This window comes from Erpetoichthys calabaricus, chromosome 3, assembly GCF_900747795.2.
Source record: "Erpetoichthys calabaricus chromosome 3, fErpCal1.3, whole genome shotgun sequence".
Classification (NCBI taxonomy): domain Eukaryota; kingdom Metazoa; phylum Chordata; class Cladistia; order Polypteriformes; family Polypteridae; genus Erpetoichthys; species Erpetoichthys calabaricus.
The window spans coordinates 211,325,269-211,347,888 of NC_041396.2; the positions used below are offsets into that span (position 1 = coordinate 211,325,269).

At 36.6% G+C, this 22,620-nt stretch overlaps 1 protein-coding gene across 2 annotated transcripts in view; it reads left to right on the top strand.

Moving 5' to 3' along the window:
• The window catches only part of sh3yl1 (SH3 and SYLF domain containing 1), a 75,979-nt gene extending 57,090 nt beyond the window's left edge, over window positions 1-18,889 (top strand). For both annotated transcript variants that reach the window (XM_028797751.2, XM_028797753.2), the window contains exons 7-10: window positions 710-860; window positions 2,488-2,554; window positions 2,708-2,758; window positions 18,350-18,889. In XM_028797751.2, coding sequence (XP_028653584.1) covers window positions 710-860; window positions 2,488-2,554; window positions 2,708-2,758; window positions 18,350-18,543 — 463 coding nt within the window. In that variant the 3' untranslated portion in view covers window positions 18,544-18,889. The remainder of the gene's footprint in view (window positions 1-709; window positions 861-2,487; window positions 2,555-2,707; window positions 2,759-18,349) is intronic.
• Window positions 18,890-22,620: the final 3,731 nt, after the last annotated feature.

The window sequence follows — 22,620 nt, forward strand, 5'->3', positions numbered from 1 at the left end:
ATCACTGGTGCAGACCTACTTTATCTAATATCTTGTCTTTTTCCCCAACATTACTTTTAACCCGAGTCCTCCCTCCATTCATACATATCCTGGACAATCCTCACATACTTCTCTGTTACTCCTCTCTCTCTCATGCACTTTCAGACTTCTTGATGGGGCACTCTATCATAAGCTTTCTCCAAATCAGTAAACACCATTATGTTTTTCTTGATTCTTCTCTATGAGCTCTCTCAATACAAAGACTGCATCAGTTGTTCCTCTCCCTGGTATAAAACTAAACTGCTCCTCCTCTATGTTAGTTTCTTTCCTAAGCGTTTTTTCTATAACCCTTTTCAAAAATCTTCATTGTGTATTACATCCGCTTCATCTCTCTATAGTTTTTTCCACAATCCTGAATTTTTCCCTTTTCCTTTTATAAATGTGTGAAATCACACTGCTCCTCTGGTGTTTTCTCCTGTACATATACCTTCCGCATTAGATCCTACAATACATGTATTCCCTGTTCTCCAGGTATTTCTTCCGGTCCTGTTGCATTTCCATTTTGTCACTCTTTTCATTGCCATCTTTAGTTCCTTCCTCCTTCACCAAATACTACCATTGAATTTTCTTCTTTCTAGAGGTAACTATACATAAGGTGTAAATAGTTTTCTTGCAAGACTGCAAAAAAAAAAATATATCAATTTAATAATAATTTTTTTTTTTTTATCAGATTTTACTGTCAGGAAATTCGTGCTACTGAAATTCTTTTAGGTGATGTGGAGCCACCAGTGGCAGCAGCAGATCTGTATGATATACTTAACTCCTTTTGTGACATGTATGCAAACGATGACTCGGAAAACACAAGACGGGCATCAAGAAAGGTTTGCTTCACAATTCTAGCAAGATCTTCAATATATTATAGAACACTATTTTTGTTGTTATTGTTGATTATTAAAGTGTTTATGGATTTTTTAAAATTTCCATAGTGGCATAAATTTAGTTATTAAAATAAAAAGCAAGATCTAGAAACAAATGACTTAACTATGAATGAAGTAGCTAATACTAGAAATATTATAAACTCCTAGAATCCATTAAGTTTAAAGTATTACATAAATGTTACACTGTACTTATTTGCATTGTAGCTATGTTACATAAATGTAATAAAATAAGCATTGTACTTGCATGCATTCATATGGGCATTATTCATGAACATCTTGGATTGCAGAATTTAGTTCTGCAATATGCAAGGGTACATTGTGGCATATTTAACAGATGAAATGTGTGTATTACTACTCTGCACTGCAATCAATTCAAAATATTGCTGAAGGATCATTACTCAACCAAGCAAGTATGACCGTAACTTATGATGTACTATAGGATTTCCAGACTCTGGGATAATCCAGTTGTCAATAAAAGAGATCCACTATAGACCTCAGCAAGAACTTTTTTCATTAGTTTTAATTAACTGTCTAGTACAGCTACTTGTATTTCTTTTTAATTTTAGTAAATTATGTTTTTTGGCTTTTACTAATTCTCTAACATTCTCTTTCCCTTCTTAGGGGTCCTGTGGTTGCATTAGACATCACTGTACTTATAAGAAAGTTATTTCTCCGGGATACCTGAGCATAGTTAAGAGACAGTAGGATTACCAGTAACAGTCCCAGTCTTAGAACTTTTTAAGTTCCACCAAATTCATAAAAACTCTCATATATGATAATGTGTTACACAGCACATAGTACACTTTAATGTGCCTTTTTGTATAGACAGTGTTTTTTTAACCATGTAATATAGAATTTGTTAATGATTACCTTGCAGTGAAAATATGCATAAAATGGTTGTGCGTGATTGCTATTGTTAGTACTATTTCTGTTTTAATGACTTATTCCTATTCATTGGTTATATTATAAGAGACCAATAAAATATTTTTACAGATAATTTCTTGCTCATAGAAAATCTGAACATGGTATTAAAAGTATACACTTAAAAAAACCGTAACATTTTGCACAACATCATTGTCTCAAGTTTTTCAAAGTCCTATTTTAACATATTAGTCCATGTCAGCACTTGTATCTTTAATGGACATAAACCGGTTAAATAGCTTCCCTTTTTAAGTCATGTTGGCATTTAATTAATTTAAGCTCTGCATATACCTACTCATAAGCACATCCTGATCTTTGCTAGCGCTTGATAGCAGTTTTGCATTTTTTCTGATTTCAAGTCTTCAATGACTTCAAAGAATTTAACCTAGTAATCAAAAACTCTTAAGTTGGCAAATCAAGAATATAAAAGTAGAGGAGGGAAATAAAAATTGACCAGCAGCCTCCAAATAAAGTAGGCCAAAAATATACAGTATTAATTGATTCTGAAAACATTCAAGCTAGCACAGTTTACGAAAAAGAGCCATATTAAGAGCAAACAAAAAGTACAGTGTGTATAACGTTATTTTTGCAGTATCTTTAGTGTATGACTTACTCCTGTGATTGTTCTCCAATTGACTTCTACTTTCAGGTCAATTATCCGAAAACTAAGCCATCTTGCAGACCACCTATCTCAAGTTCATTTGAGAGACCAAGAGGTAATTTGTTTTCATTACATACCTTCTTTTAAAACTGTCTTACATTTACTATTATCTGATATTTCATTTTTTTAAATAATTTTAAATTTATGAATGTTTATCTGTACAGTGTATGTGTGTTTTACTTTTTTTTATTTCTTTTTTTTTTATCAGAACGAAGTTCAGATTTTAAGTCTGATGCTTCTGACTATCAGTTTAATACTCGTAAGTAAACTTATTGTATTTGTAATGTAAAGTAGTAATGTTTACATTGTAAGTACTGGATTCTTTTCAAAGATCTGTTTTTCAAAAATTAATTGTGTTAACCATTATTTAGATCTTTATCAAGTTTCCAAGGAAAAAAAAACAATGTTTTACTAATCCTAAAAGAATTTGCTCAACATATTTGGGGGAAAAAAAGATTATTTTCTTTCAATAAAAGTATTTAAAAAATATTTTAAAACATATGTCATATGCCATACTCGTTTTAGCACTTTTTGTTTATAGTATTCTGTCTGAAAATTACTTTAACTACTAGCTTACTATTTTAAGTAACAAAATCACTGGCCAACTGGGCATATTGTAATCCTAATTTCATTGGAGGCTAATAAAATCACGATTGAAAACTGCAAAACTTTTTATAGAAAACTACTGACATGTATTGCTTTTTAATACAGTACAGTTTAATGTTTTAAAGTTCAGTGTTTTATTTGATGATATATATTGGGAGCTATTTAACCATGTATTTCTAAAACGTTTTTGATTAATAGTAATTCTGAAATCACTGACAATGTAATCTATACTGTGATCAGAATCAATAATTCAATATATATTAATGAAAATTTATAAAAAATCAAAAATAATATTTAAAGTTAATTACACTATATCTAGATCAATAATACTCAGTTTTGCAATTTAAACAATAATCCTCAAGATGTATACTTCTCAGAAAAAAAGGAATCTGAAAATATATATCCTCATTTCTCACCTTTCTATTTATCAGCTATTAATATTAACACATTATGTATTATTTATAACTAGCAGCAGCACCTGGCATTGACCAGGTTAAGTAATTTTAAGGTCTGTTCATTTTGTCTGCTAGTCTGGGTTCAGTTTGTTATGGTGTTCCACTTGTTCTGGAAAACAGCACACAAAGCACAGCAAAATAGCATCTTGTGCTAGGGCTGCCAGACACTATGAATTGCTCTGTCATGTCTTGACTGGAAGCAAGGTGGCACTGTCCTTTAAAGCTCACTGTAGTAAAAGGGGAAATGGAAAAAATGGTACTCCTACAATAAAAAAAAAAGCAGATAACAACTAAGAAACACGGTATTGTAAAATTTTTATTCTATGCATTAAATAATTTTAGTAATATGTATTTGCAGACAATGATCGATATTTTTCTAATTTTATTTGTTTAATGAACCTCTTCAATTTAAACAATGAACACTTGGTTTTATGATTTTTTTAAATGTTCAGATATGTTTCCAGATTATTCTTGACTTCCTTTTCTGGATATTTTGTATACTATTGAAATACATAAGTGATATTTTCTTGTTGTGTCAGTATTATTTATTTTTTAATGATTTAATATTTTTAATTTCTTTAATTTATAAAAAGATAAATAGTTCCAAACTTTCACAAAGAGTACGCAAAAACATCGGAACTGGTTTGATTCAGCCAGGAAAACCTTGCATATTAATATTAGTCAGTAAATGGTAATTATTGGGGGAAAAAAATGATAATTACAGATTTTACTCTTTAAAAACTTCTAGTTATGAATCTCTTTGAATGAATGTATGTCTCTGTTACTGTACTTTTAATACCATTTGCACAACTCTTAGGATTACACATCTAAGGGAATCATCTGAAACACATTAAAGTTTCGGGTGCTTCATGACATGCTCTTGAATAGAGATAGCTTATGTTGTGTGAACATACAAGTACTGTATGTTATAAGCCAGACATTTATATTAGCTCTCTGGAAATGTGTTCTTTTATATTGCGCCGTTTTAATTAACCTGAATTATAAATTATTATAAACTAAAAAGGTATTATCCCACCCAGCATGCAAAATGACGGTTACAAGCTTACACGACAAGTTAGGATAATTCTAGCTCTTTATTGACGGTTTCACGCGGCATTACAAACGGGAAGCTTATGACAGACATGTTGAGCAATGTGGGAGGCTCGACCTACGCAGCCTGCCATCTTTCGTTGCCATGCTGAAAGGATTTTAGCCGGACAGAAGACATAATCTTCTGCTCTGCCTCGGACGGAAGAAATACTCTTCCGCCCGGAAGCTTCAAATTGTTGGCTGTAGTTCCATCCTTATATTCAGATTGCTCCATGTGCAGGTTCTTCTCTTGTATCCAAACAAGGACAGGACAGGACTCAAACCCCACCTTCAAACATACAGGAATAGCACAATGCCTACATACAGTTCTCATTCTCCCAACAAGGAAAGAAGATGGTGTACTGACAGAAGACAGAAATATACTAGTCTGTCTTTAGGCTGACTATTCAATTGTCCAATTGTCTTTGGCTCTCTAGTCCTGTGCTTGGCTCGGCAATTCTAAATGCTGCTGTTGTGCTCCTGTGTACCATATTTGGTCTGCCTGTATGAATGAGTCTATAACAGTGGGCACAGAGAACAGTGACATTAAACTTAATAAAAACACATAGTATAACAACTATAGAAATATAAAATATTTTTATTATAAGGATACCGGGGAGTTTTTTTTTTTAACAAAACCACTTTTTATTTCTTCTATTGGTTGTCCTTAGTAATAAGTGAATTTTGTCATTCATCTTTGTTTGATGTAAACTGATTTAAATAAATAATAAATATAGCCCTTTCTGGAATAAGAAAATTATGTTTGTAATTTGTTTACTTTCATAAAATAATGTTCAACATATTTTAGTCCTCCGAAAAAGCAATATAGCTTGCGTAGTGAGGCATTGAAACTTGCCACACAAAAGCAAGTAAGGGGCACTTTTAGCCAGTGAGGTCCAGGTAGAAGAATGTTTGATTTGGTTACATTTAACAAAAAAACTTCAATTAAAGCTTACATCACACAAAGACAAAAGCTACACTTAGTTTCATATACATTCCATGATTCCTTGATTGTCACCAGAAGCAAGGGAGAGGATCATATGCATCCTGTAGGTGGGCATGTCATGTGCTAGTATTCCTAGACACTGTGAATTAAATTGCTCTACCATGTCTCATGACTGCAGGAGAGATGGCTGTCCAAAACCTGATTGTTCTCATGTTTCCACCTTATAACTGGATAAACCTAATAGTCTGATCCATCTATGAGATCCTTTCAGATCTCCTACTTGTAGTACTGCTGAAATTGCTGGCATACAAAATGTCCATCAGCAACAGGACAGTGAAGCAAACAGGCTCCATGGAAATGGTCTTAGAGCATGGTGGCCTGCCATTAGCCCACTGTTCACACTGACCTGACCATACAGCTACTGTGGTCACAACTGTCCTGAGGAATACTAGTGTTCAATTGCAAAAACTAGCCTTTTCTTCGAGACCTTAAATCCATTGTGTTCTTGGGGACTTCCCTTTTGGATGTCCTTGATCACAGCATCTGGACCCCTTGATCTCTGCCAATGGCAACTCTGTTATGTAGAATGGGGTAATATCCTACAACTACAGATTCGGAAGCTTATTGGCTATGTCCACCTGAGGTGTCTAGCATTGCTGGCTGCAGCAAAAGTACAGCAGCACAGCTGTTAATTTTCTTTTTTTGTACTATTTTGTTTCTCTATTTTTCGCTAAACTATGATGCCATGAATTGTGTTTTTCATTAGAAATTGAAATCTCTCAAATTAGTAACATTTATCCATTCTTCATTCATCTAGCTTTGGTGTTGCTGTAGTCTATCTGCTTCAACATTCAATGCATTGTATGATCAAAGATGTCTGTCTTTCTACACACCACTTTTTTACAGGCTAGTTGTTTGAATATGTATAGCCTTTCTATGACCTTCAATGAGCCTAGGCTTTTCCCTTTAATCTCTCATTAGAAAGATTAGGAAGGTGCTAGACACTAGATTACCTTGAGTGTTGCACCATAATCTATAAACTCCAGACACTGAAATATGTGTAAAAATCCCAAGAGGGCATATGTTCTGAGATACTAGAATCACCATCCCTTTCATCAAGGTTCAAGGTTAATTAGATAATGTGTTCTGACTTTCCAAATTTTAGGATGAACAATTAAACCTCTTAATCACATCCGCATGCTATACAGTATGTGTGAAGTTGCATTCACATGATTTGCTATTGGCATGGGCAAGCTCTCTGTTTGTAAATAATACACTGAGTGCTTATGATATATACAGTGTGACCGGTGGTAGGGAACCAGATCAGAACAGGAAGAGTCTTTGGGGTTCCAACCCAGTAATCTCTGCTTAATTGATCACGAGTCCTGATTATAAATAAGATGCAAACATTTTTGGCGCTATCCTTTTCATGGCATCTCGATCAGGAGGGACAGAGCCTGCTCAGAGCATCAAGTTTGGGCTTTGGTGCCCTCATTGAGCTTCTCTTTGGTGTTGCGGGGGGAAAGAGAACATACTGTTAGCAAAGCGCCTCTACTTGTCCCTAAGTGGCATCACTTTCCTCAGTCGAGCCTAGAAGATGATCCCTGTATATAAAGGTATATTATGCACATTGTAAACTTAAGAACTTTCAATAATAAACTATTTTTTCATGCCACATGGACAGCATTAATAACATCAGTGACTTTCTAGATTAGCTCATGTCTTGCTTTATTTATGTAGGCATCAGACAACTATTAATTCTACTAATTTATTTTAGATTAATTTAAGAGTTATTAATATGCTGAAGAAATGGAAAATAGCTTTGTTTTATATACCATGTAGAAGGTTCATATGTTTCCTTGTTTATGCAGTCAGTGAAATAATTGTAATTAGTGCATTATATTGTATTATTTTGTACTAGATGCATATTTTAAATTATGCTTGTAAATCGGGGTTTGATGAATCAAGCTTTGTTTAACATTTATACTAACTATTCCAATTGTGTAAGGTATTACTGCCATCTAGTGTTTTTTATTATTTCTGTTATAGTTTCTTTTGCATGGAGGTACATAGCTTGTACACTTTAGTTTGTTCAAATTTTTTGTAATTAATTTCTGAGGAGTAAAAAGGGGAAATGTAGTTTTTAATACATACAGTGAGTCAAATCATTTTCCACCTATAGCAGTTACATTCAACTAAGCCTTTGGCACAATAGCTTTCACCAGTGCTTATTGACACATCTTTTGGGGTGGATCTGATAAAAGTAGGTGGAAAACGGTGAGACAGAAGAATGTATTCAAAGTAAATGTGCAGTAGCTACTAGCCAGGTAAGCAGATAATCTCCCTGGTGTAAAGAAGTGCCTCAGTTATAGGGAAAAATACAATAAAAATGGCACAAACATGGGAAGTACAAAAGAAAATAAAAAAGTAGGAAAAGTAATGCAAAGAAGTTAAATGAGAGTCTACTAAAGCAACTTCCTTTAATATCCCCTTAATTAGTAATACCAAATCCATTAGCTTGAGAACATCTTCCAAAAAATTGGCTGAGTATTGGGAGTACCCCTTTAGCAAGTCATACTCTCCATGAGTCACCATTCAATTTGTCTAGGAAGTGCCAGCCGGAAGCATAAATCTGAAAAATAGCAGCCCAATTGTGTGACTATTATTGCGGGCTAATAATGTTTCTGTTCATGAAAATTAGCTTCTTAAAAATTGGGTCAGGTGAGGTCAGAGAGCATGTACTGTACAGCACATTGCCATACCCACCCCATGACAAAACTATGCAGGATCCCAGTTGGCAACCCCCCAGATAGACATGTGGTCCAGTCACACCCTCCGGAAATGAGCATCCATCTGCCACAGCCAGGTATTATGTGGGTGTCCCCTTGGCTTGGTCCAGCTGTTTGTTCCTCAGCAATGAGGATCCTGTGAGCCAGATCACCCTCTGGGAATCGTGCCACCTAGCCATAATTCCATAACTAATGCTCCCTCACAAATCAGGTAATGTTGTTCATTCGGGACACCATGAGCAACCGCTGATTCGACACCAGCAGTCAAACCAGCAGTACCCAAGGATTCTCTGAAGAGATAAAGTACCAAAGGAGTCCAGTCTTTGTCTCAGGTCACTGGATAGTGTCCATGTCTCACAACCATATAGCAAAACAGGGAGCACCAGGACTCTAAGGACTTGGACCTTTATCCTTTTTTTTCAGAGATATCTGGAGCACCACACACCCCTTTCCAGTGACCTTATGACCCCTCATGCTCTCCCAATCTGTCTACTGACTTTATACGAAGAGTCACCAGAGACATGAATATTACTGCCAAGGAAAGCAAACATCTTAACTAGGTTGACATTATCTATTGCAGGCAGGCACACTGCTGATGGCTGTGCCCAAGAGGTCATTAAAGGCCGGAATCTTGGTTTTTATCCAGAACACTCACAAGCCCAGACACTAGGACTTCTCGCTCAGTCTCTCGAGAGCTCTGATCAGAGCCTAAATTTACTCTGTGAAGATTACAGCATCGTCAGCAAAGTCAAGATCAGTGAATCTTTCTTCACCAACAGATGCCCCATAGTTGCTGGACCCCATGACCCTGCCCAACACCCAATCAATGCAAGCATTGAACAGAGTAGTAGCCAGAACACACTTCTGATGAACCCCAGAGTCGACTGGGAAAAAACGCAGAGGTTCTCCTTCGAAGTATCTATATAAATAAAATAATTTTTATTATTATTAACAGTAGCAGTTTTAAATGAAAGTATGAAGGTTAAAAGTAAGATTCTAGACAAAGTTTACAGCTGCACTAAGAGATCCAGACACCTGATCCCTAAGTCCTAATTATTCCCTCAATGCAAATTAATAAACTAATTTTTCTGTAACGTGAATTTTGAAAACCTTAACTTTTTAGCATTTCTAAGATAGAGAAAGAAGGTCCTATATAATCTGAAATTTGACATTAAGTTTAAATCTGTGTCAACAATAACATGTGACACACAAAAAAAGTTTGTTTTTAAATATTTAAAGACACACAATCTTTAGTCATCTTTAGTCATCGTTTAAAAGCATACTAATGAAAACATGTGCTACATTTGGAGTGTATTCAAATATCATTTTTGATATGAATTAAGCTAATGTCTGTATTGTGACCATGGTGAATTTTCTCATCAGTGCATTTTTTTTTATTTTATTTAGATTTTCTTCATTAAAACTTCAGAAAGAAATGTCACATCATTTTTCTAACCCGCTTAATCCACACCAAAGTTGGGGGGTTTGTTTTTCTGGAGCCCAACCCAGCTAAGGTGCAATGCAGTTTAGCTTCACCAATTCACCAAACTTGCATGTGTTTGGAAAGTAGGAAGAAACTAGGGCATCCAGAGGAAACTCACACAGACACAGTAAGAGTATGCAGAGTCTATGCAGGGAAGACCTGGGATGCACACCTTGGTGTCCTTACTGTGAGACAGCAGTATGCTACCACTGAGCCAATTTGCTGCCCCAGAAAGAAATTATACATTTAAATCATTTGGAAATTATAGAAATAAAATATTTCTTTAAGTTTAACTATTACAGCTTTGAAGGTGCCAGGAACAATTCTCAGACAATGAAGATTTTTGAGTATGCACTGTGCAACAACTGCAGTTTAGAAGTATTTGTTAAGAATAGATGGTGGTAACATTCATTTTGAAATATCAGTCATAAAATAAAGCTGGAGGTGGCAGAGTTAAAGATGCTTTGGGTGTGACAAGGTTGGATAGGATTAGGAACAACTCCTTTGGAGGGTCAGCTCAGGTTGGACTGTTTGGAGACAAAGTCAGAAAGGCAAGATTGTGTTGGTTTGGACATGTGCAGAGAAGAGATGCTGGGTATATTGGATAAAGGATGCTAAGGATAGAATTGCCAGACAAGACAAAAAGAGGAAGGCCTAAAAGAAGGTTTATGGATGTGATGAGAGAGGACATGTAGGTGATGGGTGTAACAGAACAAGATGCAGAGGACAGGAAGATATGGAAAAAGATGATCCGCTGTGGCAACCCCTAACGGGAGCAACCAAAAGAAGAAGTAGTAATAAAATTTGTTGTTCCTTTAATTTTGCTGAGGATTTAAATATAAGGGCTGAAACTGAGGCCCTATAGTACTATATCTGGAAACTGAACGCTCAGTTTGTAATCTTATGCTACCAAATTTTATATTAAAGAAGTCAATAAGCTTATTGCTACAGGGTGTTTTGTGAGATTTCTCACTTGTCAAGTTAGCCGTCATTCTAAGTGAAACTGAAGGGTAATCAAAAACTGAATTAAGGAATATGTTTTTTATTCTGTAATTCAAATAATGAAAACACTTTTTTTACATGTGCTTTGACATCTCTCAGAAGAATCCCTCCATAATTTAAATAGTATTTCAAATGACTCTTTTTTCTTGTTAAAACAAGAAAAAGGTATTAGAATCAAGCAAAATTATCTGCCAATATAGTGAGAAAGTTTAACTTGTTAAATTTTCTAAAAATGAGATTATATATCTTACACATACAAATCTACTCAAGTCAGTTATTCTTAAAATAAAAAAAACAAGATCTATTATTTCTTTTCAAGATTTTCTGGCTTGTTAAGATTTCATTTTTTGCAGTGTAGGCTGGGATCAGCTCCACTGCGATGTGGTCCGACATGCCCAGATGTTGCAATAAACTTGATCCAGAATGCTATTGTCTCTAGTTGGAAAGATTATAAATCCTCAAAATTTGGTAAACTGCGTCTGGATTGGCATTCATTCATCCATCCATTCATCCATTTTCCAACCCGCTGAATCCGATCACAGGGTCACGGGGGTCTGCTGGAGCCAATCCCAGCCTTGTCTGCTAATCAGGCAGTACAGCTGTTCCAATGCTAATTTAGCATTAGCTCGCAGTGGGATATAAACAGCCACTATCAGGATGGAGGAGAACTCTCTTGCCGTCTTGAATGGTCTGCATTTCACTGCCAGATGTTCCAAGTTGGGGGAGCAGTATTTTCCAATAATGTTTGTAGCTGTACACCAGGATTTATTAATGTACAGTGCCAGCCTTCCACCTTTACATTTAGAGGAAGCTGCAGTCCTGTCTGCCTGGAACAGAGCACGCCCCTCTATCTCCACCACAGCGTCTGGGATGTTATTATCCAGCCAGGTCTTGGTAATAATTGTCACACAGCTGTCCACCCTACGTGAGGCGATCCTCAGCCGAATCTCGTCCATCTTATTGGTGAGAGACCTGGCGTTAGTGAGAAAGAGACTGGGAAGAGCCGGTCTATATGGGTTAGCATGTAGCCTAGCACGTAGACCGCTCCTTCTGCCCTGCTTTTGTTTATGGTGTATCCTCCACATTCTCACCCTCAGAGGGGGGATGGTAAAAGCCTCAGTAGTTCCTGTACCTCTGGTGGAATAAAGTCTAGCCTTTGGGATGCGTGGAGCTCAAACCACTTCCCTATATTAATTAAATCAGCCCTTCCATACTGGATTAACGTTTCGAGTTGTTTAACAGTAAAAACTTAATTACAAATAAAATGAAGCCAAAAGCCAAGAGCCATCGAGCTGCTGCGTGAGTCCGCGCCACCATGACAGTGGGTTTCATACTGCCATTTCTGCATAGTACCCATACAAGGAAGGGTGCAAAGGTATAGAAAATGCATCCATAGTAGATTTTGTCGGATCTTACTTCTCACTGACATAGTCTGGGTCTAGAAGAGGCCATTTGATGCTGACCCTAAAGATGATCCTACAGTCGTCTGGACCACCCATCATGTGAGTGTAAGATATTTGCATCTTTATATGTCATAATGGTGGTCTGTGATCTGGTAAAGCTAAAATTGATGCTTCTGTCAGTTCAGAGTTATACAAAGTCTACCTTGCATTCTGCAGCTTTTATCAGTAAGATAATTAATTGGAATAAAAGTGCAGGCAAAGTTGTAAGCAATATATCGGTAATCTGAAGTGAACCCTTCCAAAACAGAGCAGTTCAGCAATGTTCTTGGAACATGGGTGGTTTTTGATGGAAACTACATTTTTAATGTCTTAATTGACTCTTTCCGAAATGTGCCTCAAATGGCTGCTCATTTACTAGCACTTCTTAGACCCACCTATTTATAATCTAGTGCGCTATAGAGGTTTCAGAAAGCCATCCCAACTTCAGGAGCTTACATCAGAAAAGTGTCCAGATATTTCACATACTATTAGTATGGGACCATGGCTAAGACGTGTTTCATCAGGTGCTGAAAGGTGGCAGGAGCATTACATAATCTAATCTGCATGACCATAAATCTTATTCCCTTCTTGATTTTTGGGTGAGCCTGTAGGTAGATTCAAATAACTGATACTTCAAAAGCTGTAACACACTGCAAAGGCAATAGAAGTCATGGATACATTCTAGAACATTATTAGTCTTGGGAAGGAGAGATAGCTTCCTGCTAGACTCGCTACTTGTAGTCTACGCAGAGCCTCCAAAAGCATCGCTTCGTGACGAGAACTACAGAAGCTAACAAAGGTCTGATAGACAGCGTTTTTATGCACACAGAGGATATTACTTTCAGGAATTCCTCTGCAGTAGCTTTCTTTTCTACAAACAATACAGACAGACAAGGAATCCCCATTCTAAATGAGAGCATCCTTAAGGTAGTGCAGATGAACACCTCATCATTTGCAGTGAGCAAGCATTCATACAGTCATGGCCGAAATTATCGACACCCCTGGAATTTTCCTTGAAAATGCACCGTTTCTCCCAGAAAATTGTTGCAATTACAAATGTTTTGGTATACACATGTTTATTTCCTTTATGTGCTTTGGAACAACACAAAAATACATAGAAAAAAAGCCAAATCTGACATCATTTCACGCAAAACTCAAAAACCTGGCTGGACAAAATTATTGGCACCCTCTACTTAATATTTGGTCGCACGCCCTTTGGAAAAAATAATTGAAATCAAGCGCTTCCTATAACCATCAACAAGCTTGTTACACCTCTCAACTGGAATTTCCGACCACTCTTCTTTTGCAAACTGCTCAAGGTTTCTCAGATTTGAAGGGCGCCTTCTCCCAACAGCAATTTTGAGATCTCTCCATAAGTGAGTCTCTCCATAAGATTTAGATCCGGACTCATTGCTGGCCACTTCAGAACTCTCCAGCGCTTTGTCTTCCACCATTTCTGAGTGCTTTTAGAGGTATGTTTGGGGTCATTGTCCTGCTGGAACACCCATGACCTCTGACGCAGACCCAGCTTTCTGACACTGGGCCCTACATTGCGCCCCAATATCTTTTGGTAGTCTTCAGATTTCATGATGCCTTGCACACAGTCAAGGCATCCAGTGCCAGAGGCAGCAAAACATTCCCAAAACATCTTAGAACCTCCACCATGTTTGACTGTAGGTACTGTGTTCTTTTCTTCGTAGGCCTCATTCCGTTTTCAGTAAACAGTAGAATGGTGAGCTTTACCAAAAAGCTCTACCTTGGTCTCATCTGTCCACAAGACGTTCGCCCAGAAGGATTTTGGCTTCCTCAAGTACATTTTGGCAAACTCCAGTCTGCCTTTTTTATGTTTCTGTGTCGTCAGTGGGGTCCTCCTGGCTCTCCTGCCATAGCGTTTCATTTCGTTCAGATGTCGAAGGATAGTCTGAGCTGACACTGTTGCACCCTGAGTTTTCAGAACAGCTTGAATATGTTTTGAAGTTGATTGGGGTTGTTTATCCACCATTTGGACTATCCTTCGTTGCAGTTTTTTATTAATTTTTCTCTTCCATCTACGTCCAGGGAGATTAGGTACAGTGCCATGTGTTGTGAACTTCTTGATTATGTTGCGCACAGTGGACAAAGGAACATGAAGATCTCTGGAGATGGACTTGTAGCCTTGAGATTGTTGATATTTTTCCACAGTTTTTGTTCTCAAGTCCTCAGACAATTCTCTGCTCTTCTTTCTGTTCTCCATGCTTAGTGTGGCACACTCAGACACACAACAGAAAGGTTGAGTCAACTTTTCTCCTTTTTAACTGGCTTCAGGTGTGATTGCTATATTGCCAGCACCTGTTTCTTGCCACAAGTGAGTTCAAACGAGCATCATATGCTTGAAATAAAACGATTTACCCACAATTTTGAAAGGGTGCCAATAATTTTGTCCAGCCCAATTTGTGGAGTTCTGTGTGACATAATGTCAGATTTGGCTTTTTTTCTCTGTTTTTTTGTGTTGTTCCAATGGACATAAAGGAAATAAACATGTATATACAGTATAAAAACATTTGTAAATGCAATAATTTTCTGGGGGAAATGGTGCATTTTCTGGGAAAATTCCAGGGGTGCCAATAATTTTGACCATGACTGTACTAAATCGGCAGGTTTGTCACCTCCTGCTGCATTTCCTTTCACAACCATCCTTGGTGTTCCTCATGGTGCAATGCAGCAGTTTTTTGTTTTTTTTTTCATTGCCGTCTGGGTTTACTACAATGCAATGTTGCAATTCTTTTATTTATCTGAATTGTGGCATGTAAATGTATTACTTGTTTTTATTTTGACAGTTTCATTACACTCTAAATATTGTAGATCAATAAAACAAACAGTATTGCATTTTATTTAGATATCCCTTCTCATACCTCCAGGAAAGTGAACAAAAATATTTTTAATTTAATGTAATTATTAAAAAAATAATTTAAAAGTCCAAAAGGAATACGGCATGATTTTGAGGACTATGTTAGTAAATGTCTGACACATTCTCAAAAATGTTGAGTTGTTTCCTGTAAAGTGAATTTATTTTTCTTTAATATTACCTCTACTGTTTCACAGACCTGGGGCCTCATGTATAAACAGTGCGTACGCACAAAAATGTTACGTAAGCCTGTTTCCACACTCACACCGCGATGTATAAAACCTAAACTTGACGTAAAGCCACGCACATTTTCACACCAGCTGAATGCTTAGCATATGCAAGTTCTCCGCTCAGTTTTGCAAACTGGCACCACCCTGTGTCAAAGCAGTGCTTTTGTTCCAGCGTGGTTTCCCTTTCTTTTTTAGATCCACATTCCTGATGCGGCTTTATCAAATACACTAAAATTAACTGCATATTGTTTATTAGTTTAAGGCATCTGGTTGTAATTAACCTGTAACAATATAATGGTCCACGGTATGTCCAAACTATTCCAAATACCATAGCTGCTTTAGCGTTGTTACTCTCAAGTATTTATCCCACTGTACCTGAGTGTGGAATCACAGCTCTACAGCAGCTGATCGGAAAGAGAATTATCGGTATACAGTATCAAGCACACGCTGCCTCAGCCATGCGCTATTTGAACTGCTCTCATACGACAAACGCTTTAGAGCCTTTCCTGTACGGACCTCGTGGTTCAAAAATAGTTTCATCCCAAGAACTGTAAACACACTCAATCAGTCCATCAAGTGCTCCTTGTAGAACTGTTTGTACTTATAAGTACAATCACCTCACTGTAAGCTTGCGATACAGTTATAATATTGCACAACCTGAGCCACTTTATAAAACACATATTTACATATGATGACGATATCATTTTTGAGATGAAATGCAGCAAAATATGTTTATTACATTATACAGATAAAATGCTGCAGTGGGCTGGCGCCCTGTCCAGGGATTTGTTCCTGCCTTGTGCCCTGTGTTTGCTGGGATTGGCTCCAGCAGACCCCCGTGACCCTGTGTTAGGATATAGCTTGTTAGATGATGACTGACAGATAAAATGTTAACATCGTTTAAATAATCTATATTGTTAATAATTAAACATGTGAGGACATGGTGTCGCAGCGCTAGCTAGTTCATGGATTGTTCCTGCCTCGCGCTGTATTCTTGCTGGGGCTGGAGTGACACTGGAAGGATTGATGGATAGAATAATTAAACATGTACTATGAAGATATTTCAATGTTCCTTAAAACTTTTGAAAATCGGTATTCTAAGCTTACAGATGGCTTAACATCTATTACAGAGCTGATTGTGTAGCGATTGGTTACTTGGAGAAAGAAAAGGAAGGACGGGAATTGGGGGTTAGTACGTTTGAAAGAGACGGCACTGCTACAATAAATTATTATAGAACATTTAAGAAGCACGTAGTGATTCACACACACAGAGCACATAGAAGAACACATACAAAACAAAGCATTTAATGTGCCACTTTAGTTACGATGGTATTTGAGAAACTAGTAAATTAAACGAATTAAAGACGAAGTTTATGATCTTCTACTTCAATGACAAACTACGTGATTAAAGTGGAAATTTCAAGATTAAAGTTGACATTTTGAGTTTTTTCTCACTGTGTCCCTATTTTTTTTTTTCTTTTCTCTGTACCCTGATAAGCTTTCATATGACACTCAGACGGTGGGCTATGACTCGCCTTTTCACGGCAACTTTGATATCTGACAACTTCATTTTTATTTTGGGCATTGTGCTACTTTGTGAACTTGAGCTTTCGAGTTTCTCCGACAATCTATGTCACTCGATCAACTTCCTTTTGTTGTTTATACCACTGTTTAGACCAACAAATAGAACATTTTTCCTTGCCTCCACTAGGTATTCACTGAAATTCTTTTATTTTCCCCCGTGCTTTTGCCATTGTCTTTTCACAGAATGCTGAGCTTAAGGGCTATTTATATTGATTTGCATATTCAAAGAGGTGTAATTCTGGGAGGAGTTGTGGAGTGGGAGCAGGCATGTGCACGTGCATTACTTTTCACGCTAACCGGGATTTATGTAGGGGAAGAACGTGGAAGTTGGCGAACGCACAGATTTATGCGTCTGGATTTTTTGTGCATACGCACATTTCCGCTTTTGTCCGTATGCCATGTTTTAGTGTGAATTCTATGCACAGTGTTATGCATGAGGCCCCTGGTGTTCTGGGTTTGAATGCTGTGCTTTGTCATTAATGTTCCTGTGTCTACAAAGGTTTTCCTTTGGGTGCCCCAGTTTTTCTCCTACATCCCCAAAGATGTGTTGTTTAGGTTAATGGCAATTCCAAATTGGCATCTGTATGGGTGTGAGTATGTGAATGAACCAAACAATATGCTAGTATCCTCCACAGGGCTGTTTCTTACCTTGCACCCTGCCAGGAGAGGTTCCAGCCCCTTTTGCTGCCATGAATTGGACTACATTAGTTTGAGAATCTTTTGTCCTGTTCCCAGTGCTAACTAAGAATATTGAGAAGGTGTGCTGATTTGGAAACATTTATATGGGTTTGAATGTCCACTATAATTTGTGTTTTAAATAGAGAGGGGAATTTCCACAGTAGGTAGTGAGAGAAGATTACAAATTTTGAATTAGTTTCTTTTGGCAAAGTCTCTAGCTACCATGTAATGGAAGAAATATTTTAATTAAGGTTTTTCAAATATTTCAAATATATTATCAATATGAAATTCTGTACAGTCACAATACCAAATGTATTAAATGTATTCAGTATTATGTATATACTTTGATGCCATTGTAGGAGTTAGCTGAAAGATCAGATATTGCTGTCAATTGCAACTTTACAAGATAATGTATTTCCACCATAACTGATTTCAAAGTTGTTATTGGACAACCAGATTTCAAGTTTGTGAACAATAGTTTGTGGTAACTGGTGTACATAGCAGAGCATGTTATAGACAGAAAATGATGTAGGATTTCCTCTGCACAGCTAGCCAAGCAAGTATGGGTTTGTTTCTGTCTGAGTCATTCCATAGTCTAAAAGAATGTACATTTTCTGTCCAGAAGTAACTAATTAGTCACTTTAACTTGCATGTTTTCACAGGTAGATACCCTGGGAGTTCTGTAGAGGTGGTGGCTTTATATTCATTTGAAGGTGAACATCCTGGAGACCTGTGCTTTAATGCTGGAGAAAAAATCACAGTCATCACAAAAACTGATTCCCATTATGATTGGTGGGAGGGACGAATAGGAACAGAGGTCGGCATATTTCCTGCAAATTTTGTGTCTCAACCTTAAGCAATTGCTTAATTGATATTTATTTGATGCTGGAGTATTTTATTTGCAGTGGAAATATCATATTCTAATAAGTGAATGTTTTAGGGTATTTTTAAATAATATATTTGCTGAGTTCTTTGGTCCTTTTAAGACTTCTACTCAAAGCCACTTGTACTACTGTAAATAAACATTATAGATATAAAAACATAAATTGTACAATACATTTTTAATGTTTTGTGTTGATTTAAAAGTGTATAGTTTAATAAGATGAAATGCTTATTTTATTAGTATTTAATCAAATAGTATTCCCTAAATGGACTTTTATCTACTACTACATATTATAATAAATTATATAATTTCAGCATTGGTGATTGTTGTTTTGATTTTGTGTTGCTTTAATTATACTTATCAGCTTAAATGTAAATTAACATTTGTGTGATATCTGCAATCCATGAAATAGATCTTTACTCGGGTGGATAACCATCCACATAGTCTTTTAGAGTCTTTCTTATTATCCATTGGGTAAGTTTGCTTTACCACAGCAGCCAGAATGAAAAAAATCTGCAGATATGTAAAAGTTTTTTATATATATTATTAACTAAGAAAAATTATTGCTACAGGGGTGACTGAGAACTCAAATGATTTGCTTTGGAAGTGCATAGTCTGTCAACAGAATAAGGCTGAAAAATGAGCCAGTGACTTTTTTGTTTTTGTTTCTGAATCCATAATTCAGTATTTCTAACCCACTTATCCAAGGCAGAATTGTGGGAAGCAAGCATTCTTCAATTATTTAATCCACTGCTGTCTACTCCTTACATGTGTCATAGCATCACGATACTTTTTGTCCTTTTTTAACATTTTGCTGCTTTTCAAACTCTCTCCTTTTCTTGCAACTCACTCTCAAGTCATTGATCTTGTTGCTGTTGTGTAAACCAGACTGCTCCAAACAAATTTCCTCTGATGTAGCAAACATAAAGTTTAGGAAGCACAAAACATGTTGACGGAGTCCCATTGGTTGTAGCTGCCACATGGAAACCTACAAATAACACATATTATTAATCTATAATGGACACTAACACAAGCCTAAAAAAGGAAACTGTTGCAAAGTCCTGCAAGTTTTACAGTCCTCCATCATCTGACCCAACATATTAAGTACTGAGTCCCTGTCTAAAAATGTAACAAAAAGTCATCTACAATGCTAAAATATAAATATAATAAGTAACAGAATCTAATGTTTAACTTTAGCACTCATTTTTCTCTTGAGCTGTCTTACTTCTTCAAGAGAATGGATTCCAATCCCAGCCCAGTCACTGTCTGTTTTTCTTCTCACATTTCAGTGGTTGCAGGTTAGGTTAATTGGTGACTGTAAACTGGTATCCATTATAGTATATGTGTACTTGAGTGAATCCAGTGATGAACTGGTATTTCCTCCATTATTGGTTCCTATCTTTCACCCAGTGCTTCATGTAACCCTGACTTTTAATTAAGCAGATTCAGTAAACAGATGGGTGTATAACTATGCTAGAGGAACTATATAACTATATAAGAAAGGGCAGAGCAGACTGTTTATTTAGGACATAGTGCTTCTTTCATTTGGGCACTTCACATCTTCTACAATTCTGTGATGGGCAGCAGTGTGATTTTTTTTTTTTTCCCCCTCCAATGTTTTGGTGTGCTGTGGGCTGGTAATATCACGTTAAAGGAGGCCCACAAAATGAACAAGGTAATTAAAGAGGCCAGCTCAGTTGTTGGACACTCTATTGACCAACTGGAGTTAGTAGTGAAGGAAAGAATGAAAACAAAACTGTGTGCATTTATGAACAACGTTGAACGTGTTTTCGCTGACACACTAACATTTAGTAATTTCAGCCAATAGTGTGTCAAGAAATGCTCCTAGGGCTCCTTTATTGTATGTATGTATGTATGTATGTATGTATGTATGTATGTATGTATGTAATTTAATTAGCAGAAAGACATATTTATAAAGTGCAGCTTACTAATGCACACCCACCACTTATCATTTGCTGTTAAATACATGTTTTGATGTTAAACTGGAGCACTTTATGAAAGGTAAGTTGTAGTAAATACTGAGGGTTGGATGATTTCTTATACCATTTCCAAACAATTTTTGCAAATAATATAATAATGCATGCATTCTAAATTACATTAGCTACTTCACTTGTATGTTGACTGATAATTTTGCATATAGTGGTCATATGCTTAGCAATCAGGTTTTTTTTAATAAATGACTTGAGGAAGACATTTATGCAGCATTGTTAGATGACTTTTTTTTGTTCTGCTACTCATAGGATCTTTATCACATTTCCACTCCTTTATTTTTATATACTGTATGTGGGTATATATATATATATATATATATATATATATATATATATATATATATATATACTGTATATACTGTGTGACATGACTGTCATCATCAGATTCCTCCATGTGAACCCTGAATACAATGAGAACTGATTGAGGTCATTTATGTTTGGTAGAATGCCTAGAGGGGGCTGGGCGGTCTCGTGGCCTGGAACCCCTGCAGATTTTATTTTTTTCTCCAGAAGTCTGGAGTTTTTTTTTTGTTTTTGTTTTTTCTGTCCTCCCTGGCTGTCAGACGTTACTTTTATTCTGTGTTAATTAGTGTTCCCTAATTTTAATTTTTTTTTGTCTTTTTTCTCTTTCTTCTTCATGTAAAGCACTTTCAGCTACATTGTTTGTATGAAAATGTGCTATATAAATAAATGTTGTTGTTGGGGTGTGTGTGTGTATATATATATTATACATATAATTATTATATATATAATATATATATATATTATATATATAATTATTATATGTATAATATATATATATTAGTGTAATATAGCGCCCGACCCGGCACAGACTTACGCAGAGGCATGTGTAAAATAAACAGTCTTTTTATTTCTCTTCAGCTGGAGGGCACGTCTTCCCCGTAATCCCTCCAGCCACAACACAGTCCCACAAGCACTTAATACAGCACAAACAACACTTTTTCTCTCCACCGTGGCACCACCACTCCTCCCAGGCAACGTCCTCTTCCTCCCAATTCTGGCCTCTGAGTGGTGGATGCTGGCCCTTTTTATATCCCACCCGGAAGTGCTCCAGGTGCTTGATCACCTGTGGCTAATTGCACTTCCAGGTGGGGCTGCAGAGATGTCCAGGTGGGTTCCTGGCTCTATGCAGCACCCCCTGGCGGCCACCCCAGCTCCCCACAGGGTGGTGGAGATCTCCATCTCCCATGAAACCCTGCAGGGAAACTGAGGCACCATCGTCAGCCAGGGAGGCTGCCACCAAGCGTCCCGGGGGAGGTAGTGAGATTTTCATAGCTGCTCCCCCAGAACATATACAGAAGGGGCGTCCCGGCCGGGCATGGGACCCGGTCGTCTGTCACAATATATATATATATATATATATATATATATATATATATATATATATATATATAATATTTTTTTTTTTTTTTTTTTTCAAATTAAATTTAGATGCCTTCGTTTGGCCAGTTTCTGCTCAGACAATATTATCTGAAAGTGGTAATAATAGCAGACACATATCTAATAATGGTACCTGACAAACAGAAGATGCAAATGTTTTTGGCTGTAAGACTTCAATCTGAATGTGATTTAATCCTCTGTAGACTCTGTCAGACATTGCTGAATCTCTTTAACCAATTAAACTTTGCAAGAAAGGAACAGTACTCATAAACTGTTTTCCATATTCCATGTTTGTAGGATAACAGAGGCCATAAGTTGCATGTCTGAATTACCCCAGTGCTCATGCAATTCAAACATCTATTCTCCCATGCTACTTTGCTGCATATCATTATTCAATTAAAACCAAAAATAGCAGAATTAAGCAAAGAGAATGTGTGATATTTTAGGGGAAATATTACCATCTAATGTACTAAACTTTGCTATTTATAAGCATAAATGTATGTAATCATTTTTATTGTGATTTTTTTCAGCATTTGTTAGTCATTTTAGCTTCTCTCAGATCATAATCTCAACATAAACCTATGCTATTAAACTTCAAATATTTCGGGTGCACACATACATTGAAGACATGGTGGCA